Here is a 21877-nt window from a genome sequence, read left to right as displayed (position 1 = left end):
TGTCTTAGTCATTCAGTCATAAATAATGTGAGTGAAACAGAAATGCTACCCTAAGAGACAGTAAATGTGCTTGGAGTTTTTTTTTAGGTTGAGTCTATGGCAGCGCGCATGCGCTGCATAGGAAATCAACCTCTTGGAATCACTTCAGCTTTCTTCAAAGCGTGTGCATGTTGTGCTCACACGCTATTGGCCTTTGCGTCTGGCTTCAGTATGCAAGGGGCCAAAGACGTGTGGATGTTCCAGCTTCTTTTCAAAGGTTTACTCCTAGAGCGTTTTGCTCTCGGGAGCCAGCAGCGGCATGCAGGAACCATCTTTTTTTAATCAGCATGGGAGCTCTTGTTTTCCCCTTACAAATAGTGAAACGCCAGCAGCGGCATGCAGGGGCCATCTGTTTAGGTCGGCACGCACACCAATCCCGGGCTTGTTTATCCAGTGACTGACTATTGGCCATGTAAAGAGCGCTTTCGAAAGGAAGTTGTTATCTAAGCTGCCAGCTCTGCTCCATGAGCAATCTGATCTAAGAGACGAGGGCACACGTTCGCCCCCTCCCAGCTGAGACCATGGCGCGTCGTACCCGCCACACTCCGGCACTGTTCTTGTCCAAGGAAAGAAAATAACGTCTTCAGGATTCTCTCTCTGGCCTTTTGAACAGGATGAAGTTGAACAGCTTAACATAGATATTACACAATTTTTCCTTTAGAATAAGTCTTCGGTAAATTCTCCAGTGGTTCTATGGGACGCTTTCAAGTGTACTATTCGAGGACAGATTATTAAAAGAATGGCAAAACGAAACGCAGATATTAGGAAGGAACTTTCTGCTTTAGCGGATAATATTAAACATAAAGAGTGTCTACATAGAAGTTCCAAAGATAAATTGATTTTACAAGATATCAAGAACTTAAAATACTCTTACAATTCTATTGTAACTAGAAGGGCTCACATTGGTGTCCAGGCACAGAAGCCCAAACGGTTGTTGTTGAAGAGTAACAGTATGTAGACGGCTACGTTAAAATATCAAGATTCTAGTATCAGGACAGCACAGATTTCTATAATAAAAGACAGTTCTGGAGCTAGGACATTTCAGACTAAAGAGATTCTTGAAGTGTTTCGTGATTACTATAGCAGACTATATACTCCCCATAATCAATCGTCTCTTGCTCAATGTCAACAATTTTGGGAATCGATTCCTACTCATACTATTTCTGACGCTGATGGGGTAAAGTTGGGGAAAACGATCTATTACGAAGAAATTATTCATGCCATTAAGGCCACTCGGTCAGGAAAGGCTCCAGGTCCGGGTGGGTTCCCTATTCTTTTTCATAAGACATTTCTCCCATCTTTATTATCCCGTTTCAAAGACATCTTTGATAACTTTGTCTCGTCAGGGACGTTCTCTGGATCAGCTGCTGAGGCTACTATTGTGGTAATCCCTAAAAAGGGTAAGGATCATTCTGACCTTAGGAATTTTCGTCCCATTTCCCTTCTGAATATAGAAGTGAAAATTGTTGCCAAGATTTTGGCCAAACGCTTGGAACTGTATATCCCTTCGCTTATTCACCCTTGCATACTAGCTTTGTTAAGGGCAGGCTGGCAAGGGACAATATTCGGATTTTTTGTCATATCCTGGGGAAAGCTAAGTTATCTAGCTTCCCTTCGGCAGCCATCGCCCTCAATGCCGAAAAGGCCTTTGATAAGGTCTCGTGGCCGTTCCTAAAAGCAGTTATTCAATCTCACAAGCTAGGAGATTCTTTTGTTAGTAAGGTGATGTCTTTGTATGCGCAACCTAAAGCAAATATTAGAATTAACAGGGCTACCTCTTCCTTTTTTAATCTGTGTCAGGGCACTAGGCAAGGTTGTCCGTTATCACCTCTTCTTTTTCTGTTATCTATTGACCCTCTCCTTCGGCATCTTTCGACGATGTGTTTATCTTGCCTGAAGATATAGGTAATGCAATTCCTGCCATTTCCGATAATATTAAAGAATTTTCTCGTGTTTCAAGGTATACTCTGAATAAGGATAAGGAGGAAATGTTTCCTCTCAACGCATTTTGCATTCCTTCCAACATGGGGGATGTTGGCTTTAAATGGAAATCAAAGCGCATTAAGTACCTAGGGATTTGGTTCTGTAACAATTTAACAGAGACTGTCTTGTATAATGAATCTCAAACTATAGGTAAGGTTAAACAGTTGTTGGATACATGGTCACCTAAATATACATATTGGTGGGGACGTCTTCAAACTTTGAATCCCATTGTTAATTTTGAGTCTTCAATGCTCCCTATCAAGTTGCCTTCATCTTTCTTTCATGAGATCGACGCCCTTACTTCAAAATTGCTATGGAGTGATAAGCGAGCTAGAATAGCCTATTAACATCTGAGGAAACCTTATGATATGGGAGGATGTAATTTCCCAGATTGGAATTTGTACCAAGTGGCATTCTTAGACTCTCAAGGTGCTTTGTGGTTCTCTACAGACTCAACATATTCCGACGTGGTTGTCTATTGTCTTCTCCTCTATCTACCTCTTCTTTTTTAACTGCGTCCACAATGACTGTACCTTTTTCTCAACGTATTATCTTAGATACCATCACTGCCTTGAAGGCTATAGAAATAAAAGTTTCTAAGCCAACCCATAAGTCTCGGTGGTCTTCTTTGTGGCACAATTCTAAACTTAAACTTGATTTTGACTCGGCAACATTGGCATACTGGGCTAGCAAAGGTATCACATTGGTTAAGCACCTTTATGATTTAAATCATGATCCCTTGCCTATCTCTTTCCTAGCTCGGCAGTATACTCTCAGTAATTTGGATTTCTATACATTTTAAAAAATAAAGGTTGCCTTAGCTAAGGTCCACTTTAACCCGGATTCACATACTGTTTCCCTTCTGTCTATGTGGTATAAAGCAGGTCACGTTGCCTCAAAAATATATAAATTTTTATCTACCATGCCGCCTTTGCAGACTACGGTTAAACAACAGAAATGGCTACATCAATTTGAACATGACCTTTTTAAACATATTTCACTAGAAATCTGGCAATTTATTGGGAAATGTTCCCTACAAAATAAAATTGCTCCTTCTCCTATTCAGTCTACCTTTCACATTGGACCCCGGGTCGTTTGTATACCTTCAAACTCAAGGATAATGATCTATGTTGGAGTTGTAATTTAGCTGCTGGTACATATCAGCATATGTTCTTTGAATGCTCTTTACTCCAATCCTTTTGGGAGCTGGTTCACAAACATCTCCTACTAATTTTCAATATTCAATTTGAGCTCTCGTTACCTCAAATTTTGTTGGGCCCATGGGCTACAACATTGCCATTGCCTTTGGATCCTCTTGATATGCAATTGCTAGACTTGTTGCTGTCAATTGCGGTCAAGATTATATTAACAGAATGGAAATCCTTTGGGTCAATATACTATCATACATGGTGGGCTTGGGTATCCTTTCTCCAAGGGGCTCATACTTCTGTGGAGGAGAAACACTATACACCCTTTGTTTCTAGTTGGGTCTAGAGATCTCTTGATAGATATATGAACTTAGCCTTACAAGGACTGGTGGCACAATACCCCTTTGTGTCCTCTCCTTAACTTACCCTACCTATTGTAGCAGGGGTCTCGATCTCTCGCTCTCTCTTGTTTGCTTTATTTTTATTTCTCTTTCTGCTTCCTCAATATTTTCTACTCCCTTTCTCTCTTTATTGTGCTGATTGATTTATGCAAGTGATACACCTGATTCTCTCGTATTGCTTCTTTATTGCTTTTTCCACCATATGAATTGATATGTCGGTGAGATATATGACATTGATGATATCTATACTGATGAATGCTTATTTATCTATTTTTTTATTGTGTAACTCTCTTTTTGGTTGTATTGCTTATTATGGCATTTTAATTGTTTATATTTCTTATCTCAAACGAATAAAGATATTAGAACTTAAAAAAAGAGAGAGAGCCTCTTTGGAAACTCTGGCTCGCAAAAATTGTGCCACTGCACATTCGCGGTGGTGACGGATAAGTTACTAACCTTCGGCGATGCTGTATCTGGTAGATAGGATCTGGCTGCATATTACTTACCTTTGAATTATCCCCAAGTGTCAAACTGGATCCGGAAAACTTTCCACAGCAGTACCTCTGCATGTCCAGTAGGGGGCATCGAGCGACTCCATAACAACGTCGTCGGTAGGAGGTGATGTCGACAGAGTCCATATAAGCCTTTCCCCGACACGCTGATACCAGTTTCTTTTGTGACTACTTTCCGTGTTAAAATGCGGAGCCACTCAGGGAAACTGCTAGGAAACCAAAAAGAACCCTCTACTTGTAAAATGTATGTCACCTTTTTTTTTTTTATACTGAAAGGCACACGAGTGCTCAGAAGGGATGTGAGAAAGAAAGGATAAACAAGTTTGCAAAGCGGAGAGGAGGGCAGGTTGGCAAGGAATCTGCGAGTAGGACCTGTCTCCACCGAATAAGGTGTTACCGAAGAGAAGTAACTTATCCATCTGATAGAGACATCTAGCAGCAGATTCCTTACCTTTGAATTAGGTAACCAAACAAAACCACCCCCAGAGGAGGGTCTGCAAACTGGTCCAGTAAGAACCCCGAACAGGACTAGCCTGTCTCATAAGAAAGAGAGAGTGACTGGCTGCTGGAAATGTAGGGGAGGAAAGAAGACGGCCTCCAGAAGTATTGCGGAAAACCTGTGTGGAACTGAAATCCGCAATGATAGAAAAAACATGGCAATCCCAACGCAAAGAATTGCTGACATTGCATGTTCTCTTCGATGGCGAATAGATCTAACCAAGGCTCTCCCCACTGTTGAAAAAGACCGTGCACCACCTCCGAGTGAAGACGCCATTCGTGATCCATCATGCACCTGCAGCTGATTTTGTCCGCCCGGCCATTCAGCGAACCTGCCAGGTGTTGAACAACCAGGGATCTGCCCTGACGTTCCAGCCTCTTGACCCCACCCAGCCTTGTTTGTTGCAGTACCACATGGCGGTGGAGTTGTCCATGAACATCTGCACTACTCTTCCCCGGAAAGGGGGAAGGAATGCTTAGAGTGCAAGACGAATCGCCCAAAGCTCCAGAAGGTTGATGTGGAGCCCGGTCTCCGCCGGAGACCAGAGGCCTCTAATCCTCGCCTCCCCCACGTGTACACCCCATCCCAGAAGTGATGCATCGGTCACCACTGTGAACTCTGGTTGGGGAAGAAAGAGGGATCTGCTGTTGACCCAATCCTGGATCTTTAGCCACCACTGCAATTGGTGTGCAGTGTCCTCCGAGATCTGGACGCAATCGGTCGCAAGATCCCCCGATGTTGTGCCCACTGGAACTTCAGGTCCCACCGCAGAGCCCACATATGCCATATAGTATGGTCCACCAGCAGGATGCAGGAGGCCATCAGGCCCAGTAGCCGGAGGGTCGCCCTGACCGAAACCCGGGATAGAGGCTGAAAGATCGCTGTTTGGAGGATAGACCCGAAACTGTGTCGAATCCAGTACCGCTCCGATGAAGGGGAGCTTCTGAGAGGGACACAGGTGCGACTTCGGCACATTGATGGAGAACCTCAGCAAAAGCAGGAGGTCAGCAGTAGTCTGGAGATGGAAGACGACTGCCTGGGCGAGCCCGCCTTCAACAACCAGTCGTCGAGACAGGGGAAGACTGGAACCTCTGATCTGCGCAGATAAGCTCCGACCACTGCCATCACTTTCTTGAACACCAGAGGGGTGCTAGTAAGGACGAAGGGGAGCATGGCAAACTGAAAGCGCTCGTGGCCTACCGTGAACCGCAGGTAACACCAGTGGGCAGGCAGAACGGAGATATGAAAGGAATATGCTACTTACCAGTATGCATCTGTTCTTGGCATAGAGGGCTGCAGAGTGGTACATTATGAATAGATCGCCATCTGGTGTTGGGCTCGGATGATTGCACTTGTTTTTCTCTTGGAGAGTCTTTTGTCTCTTGGTGACTCCTCCTTTGGTTGGTAGTGCGCATGGGCATCGGCTCCATCCTTAGATTGTTTTGCCATAGTAGGGTTAGATGGAGTAGTATGAAAGAATACAGATAGAAATGCCCATGTAAGTGTATCTAAATAAGATATTGTTGGAACAGACACAGGTTTCCGGGGAGGCTGGGAGGGCATGTACCACTCTGCAGCCCTCTTTGCCAAGAACAGATGCATACTGGTAAGTAGCATATTCCGTTCGAGGCATATGGGCTGCAGATGGTACATTATGAATAGACTATACAGCAGTTCTCTCCCTAGCGGTGGTCGCCTGTGTCCCTTGCAACAGTCTGAAATAAAGTCTTTAGTACAGCTTGTCCCACTCTAGCTTGTTGTGTTGTGTGCACATCTACACAATAGTGCTTTGTGAAGGTATGCGGTGTAACCCAGGTAGCTGCTTTGCATATGTCATCTAGTGGAATGTTTCCTAAAAATGCCATAGATGCTCCTAGTTTACGTGTAGAGTGAGCTCTAGGAGGAACAGTTAATGTCCTCTTTGCCTTTAAATAGCATATTTGTATACATTTTACAATCCATCTGGCAATGCATGCTTTAGAGATGGGATTGCCCTTATGTGTAGGTGAAAACGCTACTAATAGCTGTTTTGTCTTCCTGAAAGTTTGTGTTCTTTCTATATAATACAATATTGCCCTTCTGACATCTAATGTGTGCAGGGCCCTTTCCGCTACCGTCTGTGGTTTTGGAAAGAAGACCGGTAGTTCCACTGACTGATTGATGTGGAATGCTGAAATTACTTTAGGCAAGAATTTTGGATTTGTTTTAAGAACCACCTTGTTTTGGTGTAACTGCATGAATGGTTCTTGAATTGTAAACGCTTGTAACTCACTTACTCTTCTGAGTGAAGTGATAGCTATGAGGAAGGCCACCTTCCATGTGAGGAATTGTATTTCACACCTATGCATAGGTTCAAATGGTGGTCCCATTAGTCTGGTAAGTACTATGTTGAGATTCCAGACTGGGGAAGGTGGCAGTCTTGGTGGAATGACTCTTCTGAGTCCTTCCATGAAAGCTTTAATTGCTGGTACTTTAAACAGGGAAAGATGTTGCCTGTTTTGTAGGTACGCTGCTATAGCTGCGAGATGCACTCTGATTGAGGTATATGCTAAGTTGCATTGCTGCAAGTGTAGTAAATAGCAAATAATCTGTTTAGTAGATGCGTCCAGAGGGTTGATGTGGTTACTGTTACAGTGTACAGCAAACCTTTTCCACTTTGCTGCATAGCATGCTCTGGTGGTAGGACGTCTTGCTTGTTTAATGATTTCCATACATTCTGGAGGTAAATCTAAGTATCCAAACTCTATGATCTCAGGAGCCAGATCGCTAGGTTCAATTGTTTGGGATCTGGGTGCATTATTTCTCCATGGTTCTGTGTAAGGTGCATGGGTAATAGTTTTAGCTTTTGATGTGGCACCTGTGAGAGTTGCAGTAGCGTGGTGAACCACGGCTGTCTTGCCCACGTGGGTGCTACTAGTATCATTGTCATCGAGTGCTGTTGCAGTTTCCGAACCACTAATGGAATTAGTGGGAGAGGGGGAAAAGCGTAAGCAAATTTGTTGGACCAATTTATCCATAGTGCATTGCCCTGGGACCTGTGGTGTGGGTACCTGGATGCAAAGTTTTGGCATTTTGCGTTCTGATGATTGGCAAACAGATCTATTTCTGGTTGTCCCCATCTTTGGAAGAATGGCTGAAGTATTTGGTTGTGCAGTTCCCATTCGTGTACTTGTTCTGACTCTCTGCTTAGGATGTCTGCTATCTGATTTTGAACTCCTGGTAGGTGTTCTGCTAACAGATAGATCTTTTGAGGAATGGCCCATCTCCAAATGTCCTGTGCTAGTCTGGATAGTTGGAGAGAGTGTGTCCCCCCCTGTTTTTGAATATAATACATTGCAGTCATGTTGTCTGTTCTGATCAGGACTGCCTTGTCTGTTATTTGCATCTGGAAAGCTTTTAGTGCTAGAAATACTGCTAGTAGTTCCAAGTAGTTGATGTGCAGTTTATTTTGCTGCACACTCCATTTCCCCTGCACTGTGTATTTGTCCATGTGCGCTCCCCATCCGGAGAGCGATGCGTCCGCTGCCGGTATCGCTTGTGGAATCGGTTCTAGGAACGACCGTCCTTTGGAAATGTTTGTTGTGTTCCACCACTTCAGAGGGCGATGCGTACGGTCGTCTACCAACACCAGATCTGTAATCTGACCTTGAGCCTGATTCCACTGTGTCGCTAGACACTCCTGTAGTGGACGCATTTGTAGTCTGGCATGTGGTATTAGTAGTATGCAGGAGGACATCATGCCTAACAGCTGCATGAACACTCGTGCTGGTAGTGAGTGTTGTGGTTGAAATCTTTGTATTAACTTGACCATTGTCTGTATCCTGATTGGATTGGGGTATGCTTTGGCTCTTTCTGTGTCTATAGTAGCCCCCAGGTATTGTTGAATTTTGTTTGGTTGTAGGTGTGATTTTTTTTGTAGTTCACCGTAAACCCTAGGTGGTGCAGCAATTGAATTGTCTTCTGTGTGTTGTGAAGGCATTCTTCTTGTGACTTGGCCTTTATTAACCAATCGTCCAAGTAAGGGAAGACATGTATTTGCTGTCTTCTTAGGTGTGCTGCCACCACAGCTAGGCATTTTGTGAACACTCTTGGTGCTGTTGTGACACCGAACGGAAGGACTTTGAATTGATAATGTAGTCCTTCCACCACAAACCTTAGGTATTTTCTGTGGGCTTTGTGAATTGGGATGTGAAAGTAAGCGTCTTTTAGATCCAGTGTAGAAAGAAAGACCCTTTCTTCAGTAAAGGAAGTACTTGTTGGAGCGTGACCATGTGGAAATGTTCCGAATTTATGTATGCATTGAGAGGTCTGAGGTCCAAGATTGGTCTTAGGGACCCGTCTTTTTTGGGGATTAGGAAGTATAGAGAGTATACTCATGTCCCTTGTTGATGTTTTGGAACCTTCTCTATGGCATGCTTTTGTAGTAGTGATAGTACTTCTTCCTTTAACAATGTCAGATGGTCTTGACTCATTGGACGCTGTTTGGGGGGGATGTTTGGTGGGGTAGCAGTGAGTTCTAGGCAATAACCATGTTGGATAATTTGTCTCACCCACTTGTCTGATGTGATGTTTTCCCAGACAGGTAGGAACTGTGCTAGACGTCCCCCGACCGGTGTTATGTGGTCTGGGGGAAGTTGTATTAAGTCACTGTTTTGGGGTTGGGGAGTTGCGGTTGTTATTATTTCCGCGACCCTTACCCTTGTTGTTGTTACCTCTGTAACTACCTCTTGAATTACCTCTGGGTGACGTTGGCGTAAAAGAGATGGATTGCTGACTTGTTCCTGTACTTTTTGAGCCCCCTCTATAGGTGGATCTACGAAAGGAACCCCTTTGTGTTGGCTGTTGTAATGCTCCCATTGACTTAGCCGTTTCTGTGTCCTTTTTCATCTTTTCTAAGGTCTCATCTGTGCTTGAGCCGAAAAGTGTCTTTTGATCAAAGGGTTGGTTCAATAAAGATGTTTGTACTTCTTGTTTGAACCCTGAGACTCTAAGCCATGCATGTCTCCTTAACATGACACTGGTGTTGATGGATCTTGCTGCAGTGTCTGCCGCGTCTAGGGCGCACTTAATGGAAGTGTTAGTTATTATCTTTCCTTCCTGTATTAGCTGATCTGCTCTCTTCTGATGTTCTTTGGGGAGATGTGTGATGAGTTTTTCTAACTCATCATAATGTGCCCTGTCATAACGTGCCAGTAGCGCTTGTGTATTGGCTGTACGCCAGCTATTTGCCGCTTGTGATGCCACTCTTTTGCCTGATGCATCTATTAATTTTGACTCTTTATCAGGTGGAGGGGCCTCTCCTGTAGATAATGAGTTCGCTCTCTTGCGAGCGTTTGAAACTACAAGCGAGTCCAGAGGTACCTGCCCTTTGATAAATATTGGATCCTTCGGAGCCGCCTTATATTTCTTATCAATTATTGGGTTTAACACCCTAGCCCTCACTGGGTCTTTGAATATTTCTGCTGTGTGACTGAGAAGACCCTTCAGCATAGGTAGAGTACCTGATGTTCTTTGTGCAGTAGGTAGTGTCTCTAATAGGAAATCCTCTACCTGAGGTTCTGTATGTAGATCTACTGTATGATATTGTGCTGCCCTATTAATGAGCTGTACAAACCCTGTGTTATCATCAGGTGGTGAAGGCTTTGAGGGATATAACTCTGGGTCGTTGTCATCATCTGACCCTGCGTCATAATTTTCCCATGATCATCCTCATCTGGGATAGTGTCCTCATCCCCTTGAGGTTCTCCCTCCCCTGTATCACTGTCTACATCTGACTGAGGTGTAGATGGTCTTGGTGTAGAAGGTGGGGGAATATTTGGCATAGTGTGAGGAATAGGAGAAGAGGGTGTGACTTTAGGTCGAGGAGAAGTAGGAGGAGTTGTATTTGTCCCCAGTGTTCTCTTTTTAGAAGGAAGAGGTTTGTCTTCTAGCTGTTCATTCTTCCTCTTCTTCGTCACTACTTTGCCAGTCTGTGGATCGATAAACAAAATCTTTTGTTTGGGATCTGTTTGCTGCAACTGTGTCGGTACGGAAGCCTTTGGTTCCGAAAGGTGCCTTTGTTTTCGATCGTCAATTTTTGGTGTTATCGACACTGAGTGTTTGCTCGATTCCGATTTTTTCGGTGTCGAGTGAGTCTTCGACGTCGAATCATGTTTCGGTTTCGACATGGAATGTTTCGATGCCGAGCTTTCCCTTGCATGAAGCATCGAAGTCGATGTCGACCGCTTCTCGGATCCGACATGGTGTGAGATTGAGAGTTTCGGTTTCACTTTCGGTTTCGTTGCCGGGCCCGAAGGCGGGGCGTCGGAAACTTTTTTCTGCGATTTGACCGGGCTCGAAGGCGGGGTCGTTACCACACGGGGTCGGTTTTTTTGGTAAGGGGACGTCGTCACTCACGGTTTGTTGCACGTCGAGTTCCTCGACACCCGACTCGTCCCCCTCCGACCCCGACTGATCTTCCTGATCCTCTTCTTCATCGAGGTGCTGGTCTTCGAACAGCTCCGGGATCGCCTCCGACTGCATTCTGGAAACCTCGTGTCTTCGAGCTCGACGGTTTCTAATCGTCGACTTGGAGGAGAATGCTGCGCAGGCTTCGCAGTCCCTGGATTCGTGTTCAGGCGATAGGCAGAGGTTGCACACCTCGTGTAGGTCCTTGTGTGGGAACTTAGCACCACATGTTGGACATTTCTTAAATGGAGTCCTTTCCATGGACTCCGGGCTTGACCACGTCGAGAAAGGTCTCCTGTTCGTCGACGTAGATCAAAGTTCTTTTTCGATGTTGGAGTCGAAACGCGTCGGAATGGAAATGAAGTCTCGTTCGATAACAATACCGTCGAACTGGAAAGGGAATACGCGCCGAAAAGTCACTTCTTTCCGAAGTCGATCTGGAACGCTTCAATCCTCATCCGAACCCGATGGCGGAAAAAAACAATTTAAGGATGGAGCCGATGCCCATGCGCACTACCAACCAAAGGCGGAGTCACCAAGAGACAAAAGACTCTGCATATGGCGGAGTCTGAACAGGGGTGGCGGAGTGAGCTAAAGAACGATGATGGATTCAACACAGATCTCTGACTGTGGATGGGGGGGAGGGGGGGCGGAAAAGTTTTAGCGCTTTGTCCATCATCTCATTGTGTTTGCTTTGTTCACCCTATGTTGGCAGGGTATACCCAGATGTGGGTCCCCTGCTCAGATTGTCACTGGATTCAAGCTAGCCTGGTTGATGAGGGGTGTTAACCTCGAAACCGGTCCCTTGATGCTTGCTTCCGGTCCAGGGAAGACCTTGCTTGGCAGTTTCGGCTGGACTGTTCCCATGAGGAACAGGGTGAAGACTGATTTGAATATAGCTGTGTCTGAACTGGGGGGGCGAAGTGAGCTAAAGAACGATGATGGATTCAACCCAGATCTGTGATTGGGGGTGAAAAGATTTAGCGCTCTGTCGATCACCTACTTGTGTTTGCTTTGTTCGCCCTAAGTTGGCAGGGTATACCCAGATGTGGGTTCCTTGCTCATCTTGCCACTGGATTCAAGCTAGCCTTGTTGATGAGGGGGTTAGAATACAAAACAAAGTAACTGTGTGTGGACACATTTTTGACCCACAGTTGCTTTGTTTTGTATTCATATATTTGGAAAGGGGGCTGTAACTGTGTGGTCGTTAAAAATTCCCAGGGACCCTCCGTCTATCTTTTTGTAGTTACTGATGACGGGGTTCCCCAGAAACCTGTCCCAGGATGTTTGCTTCCAGTCCAGGGAAGACCTGGTTTGACAGTTTGGATGGACTGTTCCCATGAGGAACAGGGTGAACCTAATTTGCATATGGCTGTGTCAGAACTGGGGTGGCGAAGTGAGCTAAAGAATGATGATGGATTCAGCCCAGATCTGTGATTGGGGGTAAGTGTCTGAAAAGTTTTAGTGCTCTGTTCATCATCTCCTTATGTTTGCTTTGGGTTAACAGAAACAAAATGGTGACAAATACAGGAATACAGGGGGCAGAAGATATCAGCCATCCCAGAAAGATGGAAAGCAAAGGAACAGAAACAACAATACCGACTGAATGGTGACAATCAGGCAGCTGAGAGATGACTGAAAGAGAAAACAGCAGGTGAAAACCCAACCCCATGAAAACAGAGAAACATAGACCACCATAAGGGACGGCAAAAAGAGCAAGATGAGCAAAGTTCAACACGGAGGAGGACTATCCAGATAACCAGACTCCACTTAAAAAGAAAGAATATCGGACAGAGGAGGGGGACCTGGCTGAAGTCATGGGGAAAGGCAGAGTAATAGGTGTGGGAAGGCCAACACCACAAGTGGATGTCCACAACCAAATGATCAGAATAAGAAGTGAAATAACAGATGGAGTGAAAAATTGAAACACAGTAGGAAACCCATATTATATCACGACTATGGAGGAGAAAGAAGGATGAGAAACAAGAAAAAAAATCATGAGCAAAAAGAAATCCCCAGTTTCCACGGAACAACCTGTGTCGAGTCAACAACAGTAGGGGCTCCTGTGCGTGGGTGGTGTGGTGGGATGGGGGCTAGGGGAGGGACGACGGGGAGGAGAGTGGAAATGATAACAAACACTAAAAAAATAGAATAAAATAACTTACCTTTTGCCTGCCACCCAATGCTATTCTCAGAGTTCTCTCCTTTCTTGCTGCAGCACAGGCTCCCAGCCTCCCTTGGGGCCAATGTTGGCGCTGCCGCAGCGTCAGGATTGGCCTGAGCGCAGGGAATTTGCACCCTCAGAGAGACTGGGAGCCTGTGCTTCGCTGTATCCAACCCAGCAATGCAGCTGGGGTTGAAGACAGCTCGGTGTGCATGTGGGTTTGACCATCCTGAGACTGCCCACCACACACTCTCCTGACTGGCCCACGATGGCAGCACGTAAAAGTTGAAAAATAAAACGATAACTTGTTTGAATATAGTTTTATTTTTCAACTTTTGAGGGTGGGGGGAGGGACGCTCCTCCGCCACAGGTCAATAACTGTGACACCAAGAGAGAGGATCCCGGTGTCACCCGAAAGAGATATGTTCCCACTCATGATTCCAACAGATACTGAACATCCAAGGAGTTGGAATCATATCTACGCTCACAAGATGTGAAGGAAACTCCCCGGAAAGTCCAAAATAAGTGCCAAACCACAGAACGAACCAATCTAAAAAGAGGGTGGTCAAGGAACACATGTCAAAAAAGAACAACCAGTTCCGTAACTAAATGTCGGGTGGTATAGGAAGTGTCATGGAAATGTTTCCAACAGAGCACAAAAACATGCAGCAGCATAGAAGAGAAGGTGTCAGCAGAATAGACCACCCATGCCAAGAAATGGACAAAGTACTTCCACAGGGAACCTTGAGAGAAAGAGGGATTAAAAGAGTACCTCTTACCTGTGCAGAACGGGAACTAGCACAAGAAGACGTGAAGCGTGTACTAGGAATGAAGGACACCATATAAAGTGCAAGAAAAATATCCCCAGCTAGGGAGCAGATTGCACTTAACAAGACCAGGGAGAGGGAGGAGCAAGAAGATCAAAGCACACAATCAGACGTACCATATAAGGGGTACAAAGTGCCAGAAACATAGGGAGGAGTGCCTGTAGGGCATATCAACGAAGTACCCTGGAGGATAGCGAACAAGGCAACAGTGCGTCCGTACAAGACAAACCCAATACCCCAAACAGAACCTGGGTAGGAAAAGCAAAAGAATACCTTGCGTCGACAGATGTGGAAGCCAAAGGGCCATAAAACAATATGTGCCCCAAAAATGGGGACCATAACCAGCCATTGGAAGTTCAGGAAGCAATAAAAAAATAATTACAAGACGCAGGAGCACCGCACCGGTCGCCACTTATAGGAAAGCAAAGAGGCCATGGCATTGTTCTAAAACGGCTAAAGGTGACTATTCTCCATAAAAGTTTTGTACAGGTGAAAAACATCAGTAAGGATATGCGCTGCCTGGTTTGAGGAGGAAGCGGAATGTGCTTTTGCAACTGGGGTCAAAGAATTACTGATAAGGACTGTGAGGCTTTAATAATGAGGAGACGCTGATGTGGATATAAACCCCAGGTCGCAAGATTATCGTAGACTGAAGGCTACATATATTTAGAATACGGACAGCAAATGATAGTACTTGTTTAAACAGCACTACGGCGAGTATGGTTACGCCATTAATGGAGATGACTATTTGAGAATTGAGGTGTCCCAATAGACTTACAGAAGCTTTGGGAACGATTTGAATCTGATGAGCCTGGAGTATAACAATTAACCATGGAATCATAGCCCTGAGGAAGTCAGAGTGTTGTAATATTACACGACGAAACACGTGTTGGCTGATGTATCGAGTACCCATGGTGCAAATTTGAAGATAAAAGGAAATAAATACAGAAGTAACCTTGAATTGGAGAAGATTTGGACTATTCTATATACTAATAAGGACAGTGACATTTGCCAATTATATTTTGTGCCGATACAAATACTGTCCAATATTAAGAGTGCTCGGAGGGCATTGATTGAATAAAAAAATAATTACAAGACGCAGGAGCACCGCACCGGTCTCCTCTTATAGGAAAGCAAAGAGGCCATGGCAATGTTCTAAAACGGCTCACATGTACAAGGTGACCATTCTCCATACAAGTTTTGTACAGGGGAAAAACAGGAGCCGGTGATCTTTCAAGAAAGGCTTTAAGATTTGTTTCCACCCCAACTATCCTGAAAATGGTGTAAAGCGGAGTCAGAGTGGGTGTCAAACAGATGTTAACCATTGAAAGGCAGGTATACCAGGGCAGATTGAACAGCCTCCGAAAAGACTGAGGTGTGCAGCTAGGCACGCCAGCTAAGAGCTACCGAAAGAGCCATGGCTCGCCTAACTCAATCTGTGGTAGCCATGCTACAGTGAATCAGCAGTTTAGCCACCTGACGGCCATTTTGGAGCAGCTGAGTAAGAGTGTCCCGGTTGTCGCCTGGGATAGAGGGGAGAAGGCTCGAGAACGAATCACCCAACATGTGAGAAAAACAACCTAGAATACAAGTGGTATTAAGGGACCACAAATCGGAACTGGTGGCAGAAAAGATATAACGGCCAAGAGTAACTAGACCCTTAGACTCCCTGTTTGGAGGGATGTCAGGCAGGGCGTCGATATCGGGGGAAGCTGTAGCAGCCTAAACCCCAATGCTGGGCAGAGTAAGTTGTCAGAAAAGGCAGAGCGGGTCTCCAGTGGCAGGATGGTGCTTATGAGCTATGGACTGGTCCAAGGAGGCCTTTGAAAGAGGTTTAGCACAAGAGCCCAATAGAATATCAAAAAGAGCTTCACTAGCTCAGCCCCTTCCTGGCCCTGATGAAGCACCCCAATTAGGGGATCAACGGCCACCTCCATAGAAGGTCGCTGCAGCTCCCGAACCATGGCAACCCTTCTCCGAAGCTTAGCAAAAGCAGAGCAAGGTTAGAAGGGGAAAACAAGCCTGAGGAAGGTGAAGAGTCAAGGCCACCAGTCTCACCGAGGTCAGATACCCAGTGGAACTCTGGTAGAGGTTGAGTATTGTCACTTGTGTTATCATGTGTGGGCACTGGCATCCTGCCTTTTCAGCAGTTGACAGGAAAAGGTTTAGACCAGACACCCAAAAGGGTGTCAGTCAGCGCTTCATTAAATAGTAAAATGGGTCCAGAAGAAGTCTGTTCAGGTCTCAAAACTTCTGTCAATACATTTGTTTTGACGTTCATTGTAGGAAGTTGTAAATCCAAACTTCCGCTAACTAGCTCATTACCACAGTAACGGAGGCACTCTCTTCCATTGATGGCCTGGGGGAGGATACGACCCTGTCCCTGGGAACGTTTCCAACCAACTGGCATCCTACTAGTCCATGAACAAATTGTCATCATTATAGTTTGGGAGAAAATAGTTCCCTCACTTTCACCGTCATTTCCAAAGGCTGATTGACTATGACCAACGTTTGAATCGAAAAGCTGCGGATCGCTGGGCTGCAGCTTTGAGGCAAAGGCATGGTTCTGTCCGAATGAGACTGAACTGGGACCTGGTGCACTGGTACGATTTCAGGATGCAACCTTGGTCGACCAATCTGGCTTAGGCTACTAGGTCAGGGTCTTTATCTGACGCCGGCGGCGTTAGAGTAAGAGTGAATGTTAAAGTGCGGATTTTGGTGCCAGGTTCGAGGTTCAGGAGGCACAGACAGCGGTGAGGGTGGATATGCCAGCAGTAACCGGACTGGAGGCCTCCGCAGATCCTTGGAGCCAGGAGGCACACTAGAGGGAGCTGGAGTACCAAAAATCTGTAATAAAGCCTCTTTAAAGGCCTCAAATCTGTTGGAATGTAGCTGATGGGGTACTAGGAACGAGACCAAAAGGCCCCCTGACTTCCTCGCAACTTTTCAGGCAGAGGGTAGTGAGACTCTCATCTCTTCACTTCGACTTACAGTAAGACTTGGACCATGACGAGGAACTGGCTTGGTAACTGGATTGAGAACGGGAAGTGGTCCGCACCCTTAACTTTGAATGAAAGTGAAACTTCCATGACTTCTTTTGGTGTTCAGCGTTGCTTAACATTCCTGAATCCACTTTAAATTCATAAGGGGACAGTACTCGCAGGACTTGGGAGTCATGCCCGAACACCAGTGGCACACCATGTAGGGGTCTGTAGTAGACATTTGTTTACGGCAGTCCCTAAATGGCTTCAACCCTCTAGTTTTACGAGGGGCCACATGTGCACTGGAGGAAACATTTTATTTTCAGAAAAAAATTGTAAACTGAAGATAAATAAAGTTGGGATCGAGCTCCAGATCTGCATTTGAAGGCGAAGAAATAAAGGAACAGAAGCTTGAATGCAAGGGTGGTGCTTATGTGTGGCTCCATTGTCACTTCTGAGGTGGAACAAAGTCAATTCTGAGCCTCATGGGGCCACCTACCCTTGCATACTCTATAAATCTTCTGGATCCACTCTGGTGCCTGGGGATATTCTGAAGGTGAGGAGTCTGCGATCAAAAATATCCACACAGAAAAGCAACATACAAGAAGTTTTTTTATTATCAAGCAGAACATTTGTATTATTGTATTTACATAGGATTTGGAAAGTTTGAAAAAAACATGACCAACTAGATTTTGAGGGAGTTAATGCGAAGAACACTGGCCAAATTGCAATTAAATTATAACCTTGGGATAGTGTGATATAATACCATTTGAAGTTCTGAAATGAATGAGCGAATGAGTCAATGGCTAGATAGGTGAGGGGATAGATTAGGAGTGAATGAGGCATGTTTAAAGTAGTACACAAAAAGAACAAAGGTTGCCAGCAGAAAGAGCAACAACAGAAACCCGGGTGTGAGATACATTGATTGAGCAGGTACAAGCACTTAGGAGGGTGAAAAGGGCACAATGAGAGCAGAAGATAACACTAGTGCTCAGACACAAATACAGATAGGTGGGTTAGGCACTACCAAAGTGGCACATATAGAAGGGAACAGACACTCAGTGCACAAAATATGACTTAACAGGCAGGTTGAGGCAAAAGTAGAGAGATGAGGAACAGACGTCAGAGACCTACAAGAGAGCAGACATCAGGTGTCCCATAAGACATTATCATTTCTGCACTACAATATTGTGATGACAGGACAACACATTGGGCGATAAGCAGTGCATCCCACAGACTGTTAAACTTGAGTCTGAACTTGCAATGTTTCAAATACAAATAATCTGCAGAAGCCATCAGACTAATTAGAAAAATCACAAGGTAGAGTTACCCTCTAAGAATTCGACTCTACCCAAGTTGCTTACAGTTCCAGTACATTACCTGCATTGTGTAGTTGCGAATGTTGTCTTCCGTAGTTAAGGCAAGCAGGTAGTCTTGTAAGCATCCAAGGTCCTGCATGCGGTTGAAATAAAAAGGCAGCTAGATTAGGTTAAACATGCTGACCACTAAATACTAGCATGTACTACTTATTTCAATGAAACTTTGCATTCTATTGATTTTTTCTTCCAACCTTCACATCAGTTTAGACTTGACCTACTTAGCATTCAGATAGTTTGATCAAAATGAACAGGCTGACTGCTTCAAACTCATTGAGTTACGAGGGTGTAGACATAGGTGGAGAAACAAATAACACATCAGTGAATGTTGCGGCAAACCAACCTGAACACCTGAGAACAATTCCGCAAAACGGGGATGAGTGTGTGAACTCAAAGTGGTATTCCCAAACCAGTCTGGTAAAATGCAGGTTTACTTCAAACTTACTTCATACTTAGTCCTACCATTAACATATTGAAACTAGATGGAGCCTTGGCCGAAAAAACCATTAACTGTGACACATGAATAAGTTCAGTTTTTTTACGAATCACCTATATAAAACAGGGAATAATCATAACATTTTGGGATTTGGTGGGCGCTTTGTAAATCTAAGGGATGAATTATATGTATGTGTAACTGACACCTTTCTCATTGTGGGAAACACTACCAACCAGTGAGTAATATCTACACTGCACCTACAGTATAAATACACTCACCTACATTATGAACTTGTTCCTGGCTCAACCATTTTGAGAGACTTATAACGAGGATTAAAAAGCAGGAACACGTACTCTCAACACGCACACATTATAGTCATAGCCACAATCGAGAAACAACAGAAATGTACAAATCCTTAATTTTTTAAAGGGTGAAGGATGACTAGGACCAGGTGATGGCTGCCCCAATGCCCTGTTCACCATTGTGAATAGGCACCAACACAGCTGAGACCTGCCCTGGTCTTCCTTGCCCCATGATGTAAATTCTGCAGGGAAAAGAGTATGTTGGCAGTTGTTACTTAACATAGTCTTCCTTGCCCCCACTGTGTAAATGCTACAGGGGCAAGGAGGACCTCAATGTTCTGGGCACACTGGCATATGGCATAGATGACACCAATTTAGGAATTTTAACTAATATGAGTATTTTCCCAAGCACTTCCTTTTAGCACTTCTAATGTAGTTACATGAGTATCCTTGTCATTTGTACATTGTAATAACGCACACATAATTAAAAAAAAATACTTTTTATTGATTTTCAAACAAAGAAAACATATGCGTATACAAACAAAAAGCAGCATACAGAGATCTCTAGGAAGCAACATTTGGTACAGCAGGTAAGTAAAAGAATCTTCCAGGGATCACATATGGGGAAATAAACTAGATGGAAGCAGCCAACACATTTTGCTGCCTTCTTATGTCTAGACAGAGTGCGTCATAAGTTTGCCAGCTTCCCGCCCTGGGGTGGGTCCTGTATCGAAGCCCCTTTAGGAGCGCCATCCCGCCCAAATTTTCTCCCACTTCCCTGATATATTGACTTCTCATTGATCATACACTAGTCTAAGTCCCGCACCAAGTCTCCCACCAGTGGAGCCGCAGCCGCTCCTCACATCGTTCAATATTTGGCTTGGCTACTAGAAGGCCCAGTGAGAGCCAGATCCTGGCGTATTTTGGTGGCGGCTCCTCTCCTAAAATATGCAGAATGCACTTCTTTGCTGTTGTCAGGGGAGTGCCATAGTCACTTCCCCCATTATTTTCTGCAGGTCGATTCAGAGAATTTGGATCACTGGGCATGCCCATATTGTGAGGAACAATGTTCCCTTGCTCCTGCAGCCCCTAAGACACAGGTCTGTTGCGGAGCACCTCATGTGCCTGCGAGTTGTGCGTGAATAGTAAGATTGCAGTATGTGCAGACATATCAATTTGAACCAGTGTGTATAGCAACCTCTTGGAAGGTCCCCAACACCTCCTCGCATTCTCCTTCGTCACAGTCTTCCATTTGGATCTCAGTATGGTGAGGATGTTGGGAGAGCTGTTCCATAGTTTTTTTTATAAATTAGGGAGACTGTCCTTTTAGGAAATGATTCAGTTAGGACTCTGTCCTCTAGGGGAGAGGATTCTGAGAGGGGGGCCTCACCGGAGATATGTGCCCTAAGGGCAAGTTGAAGTTGGAGGTATCTAAATACTTCAGTGGCAGGCAGTTCATTCTGAGTCTGTAACTTCTCCCAAGTGAGCATATTACCATCCCTCCATAAATCCCTCAACACAAAAATCCCTATGAGGTTCCATGCTTTAAAGCCCTGAAGGTCACCCACCTGGGAAAGTGTGTCACTATGCCATAGTGGGGTCATAATAGTAAGCCTCCCCTTCCATCCCAAGAAGGACGCGGTGGTCCGCAATATCTGAGCTAATATGTATCTTTGGGGAAATACGTTTTTACCCTTAGGTGAGCTTCATATCCTCCAGGTCCCATAGAGAGCCGCTCTAATCTATAGGTCGGGTCTTTCCAGGGACGAAACACCCAATCGTTCACTATCGCTAGGCGCGCTGCCCAATAGTACTTTTTTATGTCTGGAAGGCCGTTGGCCCCATCATATACTCCATGTATTAGCTTGGAGAGGCAATCTGTGATGGGGCTGCATTCCACAACAGCGAAAGAAGAAAGGATTCAATGGACTGAAAGAATTTATCTGGCACCTCTGATGAGGGGCATTTAGCAGAATGTAAAGCATTCGGGGTAAGGTCATCATTTTAAACAACGCCACCCGCCCCAATAATGAGAGTGGCAAAGTTTTCCAGTGTTATTCATCTGCCACAAAGCGTTCCAGGAGGGGGGCCAAATTAAGACAGTAGAATAGGATGGGATCCATGGTGACGTGTATACCCAAGTATTTAAAATGCACCGCTGACAGAGGTAGTTCTAAACTTCTGGGTAGTGGGGGCATGGGACGGGTTATTAGATGCATGAGGGATTTGTCATAGTCCACCCTGTAGCCAGAGTACTGGCCAAAAGTGCAGAGGATAAGTGTGAGGCGGGTAATTGTGGCGGAGGGGGTTGGACACATAGAAAAGGATATCGTCTGCATACAAGGATACGCATTCTTCCCATGATTCTCCTCATGTGACTCCCCTTACAATCAGATCTTGTCGAACGCACGCCGCTAAGGGCTCCAGGGCTAGTGTGAATAACAGGGGGGAGAGTGGGCCTCCCTGACTAGTCCCTTTGCCCAGAGGGAAGCAATGGGATGTGATGCCATTCACCTTAACATGGGTAGTTGGGGCCTTATAAAATAATTGCATTCAACCTACAAAATCTGATCCGAAGCCCATGTGTTCATGTACTTCAAACATGTACGTCCATTTGAGTGTCAAATGCAATTGAGGCATCCCTTGACAGAGCCAACATGGATATTGTATCGTTTCTAGGGGCCGCCATCACTCCGCAACACAAGTTAAGTCGAGTTCCTCGGTTTGGCATGAAGCCCGACTGGTCAGGATGAACTAAGGGT

The 21877-nt window shown here is 45.0% G+C and overlaps 1 protein-coding gene across 1 annotated transcript in view; it reads right to left on the bottom strand.

Annotated features, from left to right (window-relative positions):
- The window catches only part of ZZEF1 (zinc finger ZZ-type and EF-hand domain containing 1), a 1733356-nt gene that overhangs the window by 20164 nt on the left and 1691315 nt on the right, over window positions 1–21877 (bottom strand). Inside the window, exon 54 of the mRNA XM_086954803.1 lies at window positions 18382–18453. Coding sequence (XP_086810929.1) covers window positions 18382–18453 — 72 coding nt within the window. The remainder of the gene's footprint in view (window positions 1–18381; window positions 18454–21877) is intronic.

The sequence above is a fragment of the Lissotriton vulgaris genome, chromosome 2_1, assembly GCF_964263255.1.
Source record: "Lissotriton vulgaris chromosome 2_1, aLisVul1.2, whole genome shotgun sequence".
In the NCBI taxonomy this organism is placed as follows: domain Eukaryota; kingdom Metazoa; phylum Chordata; class Amphibia; order Caudata; family Salamandridae; genus Lissotriton; species Lissotriton vulgaris.
This window is presented reverse-complemented; position numbering and strand designations above follow the sequence as displayed.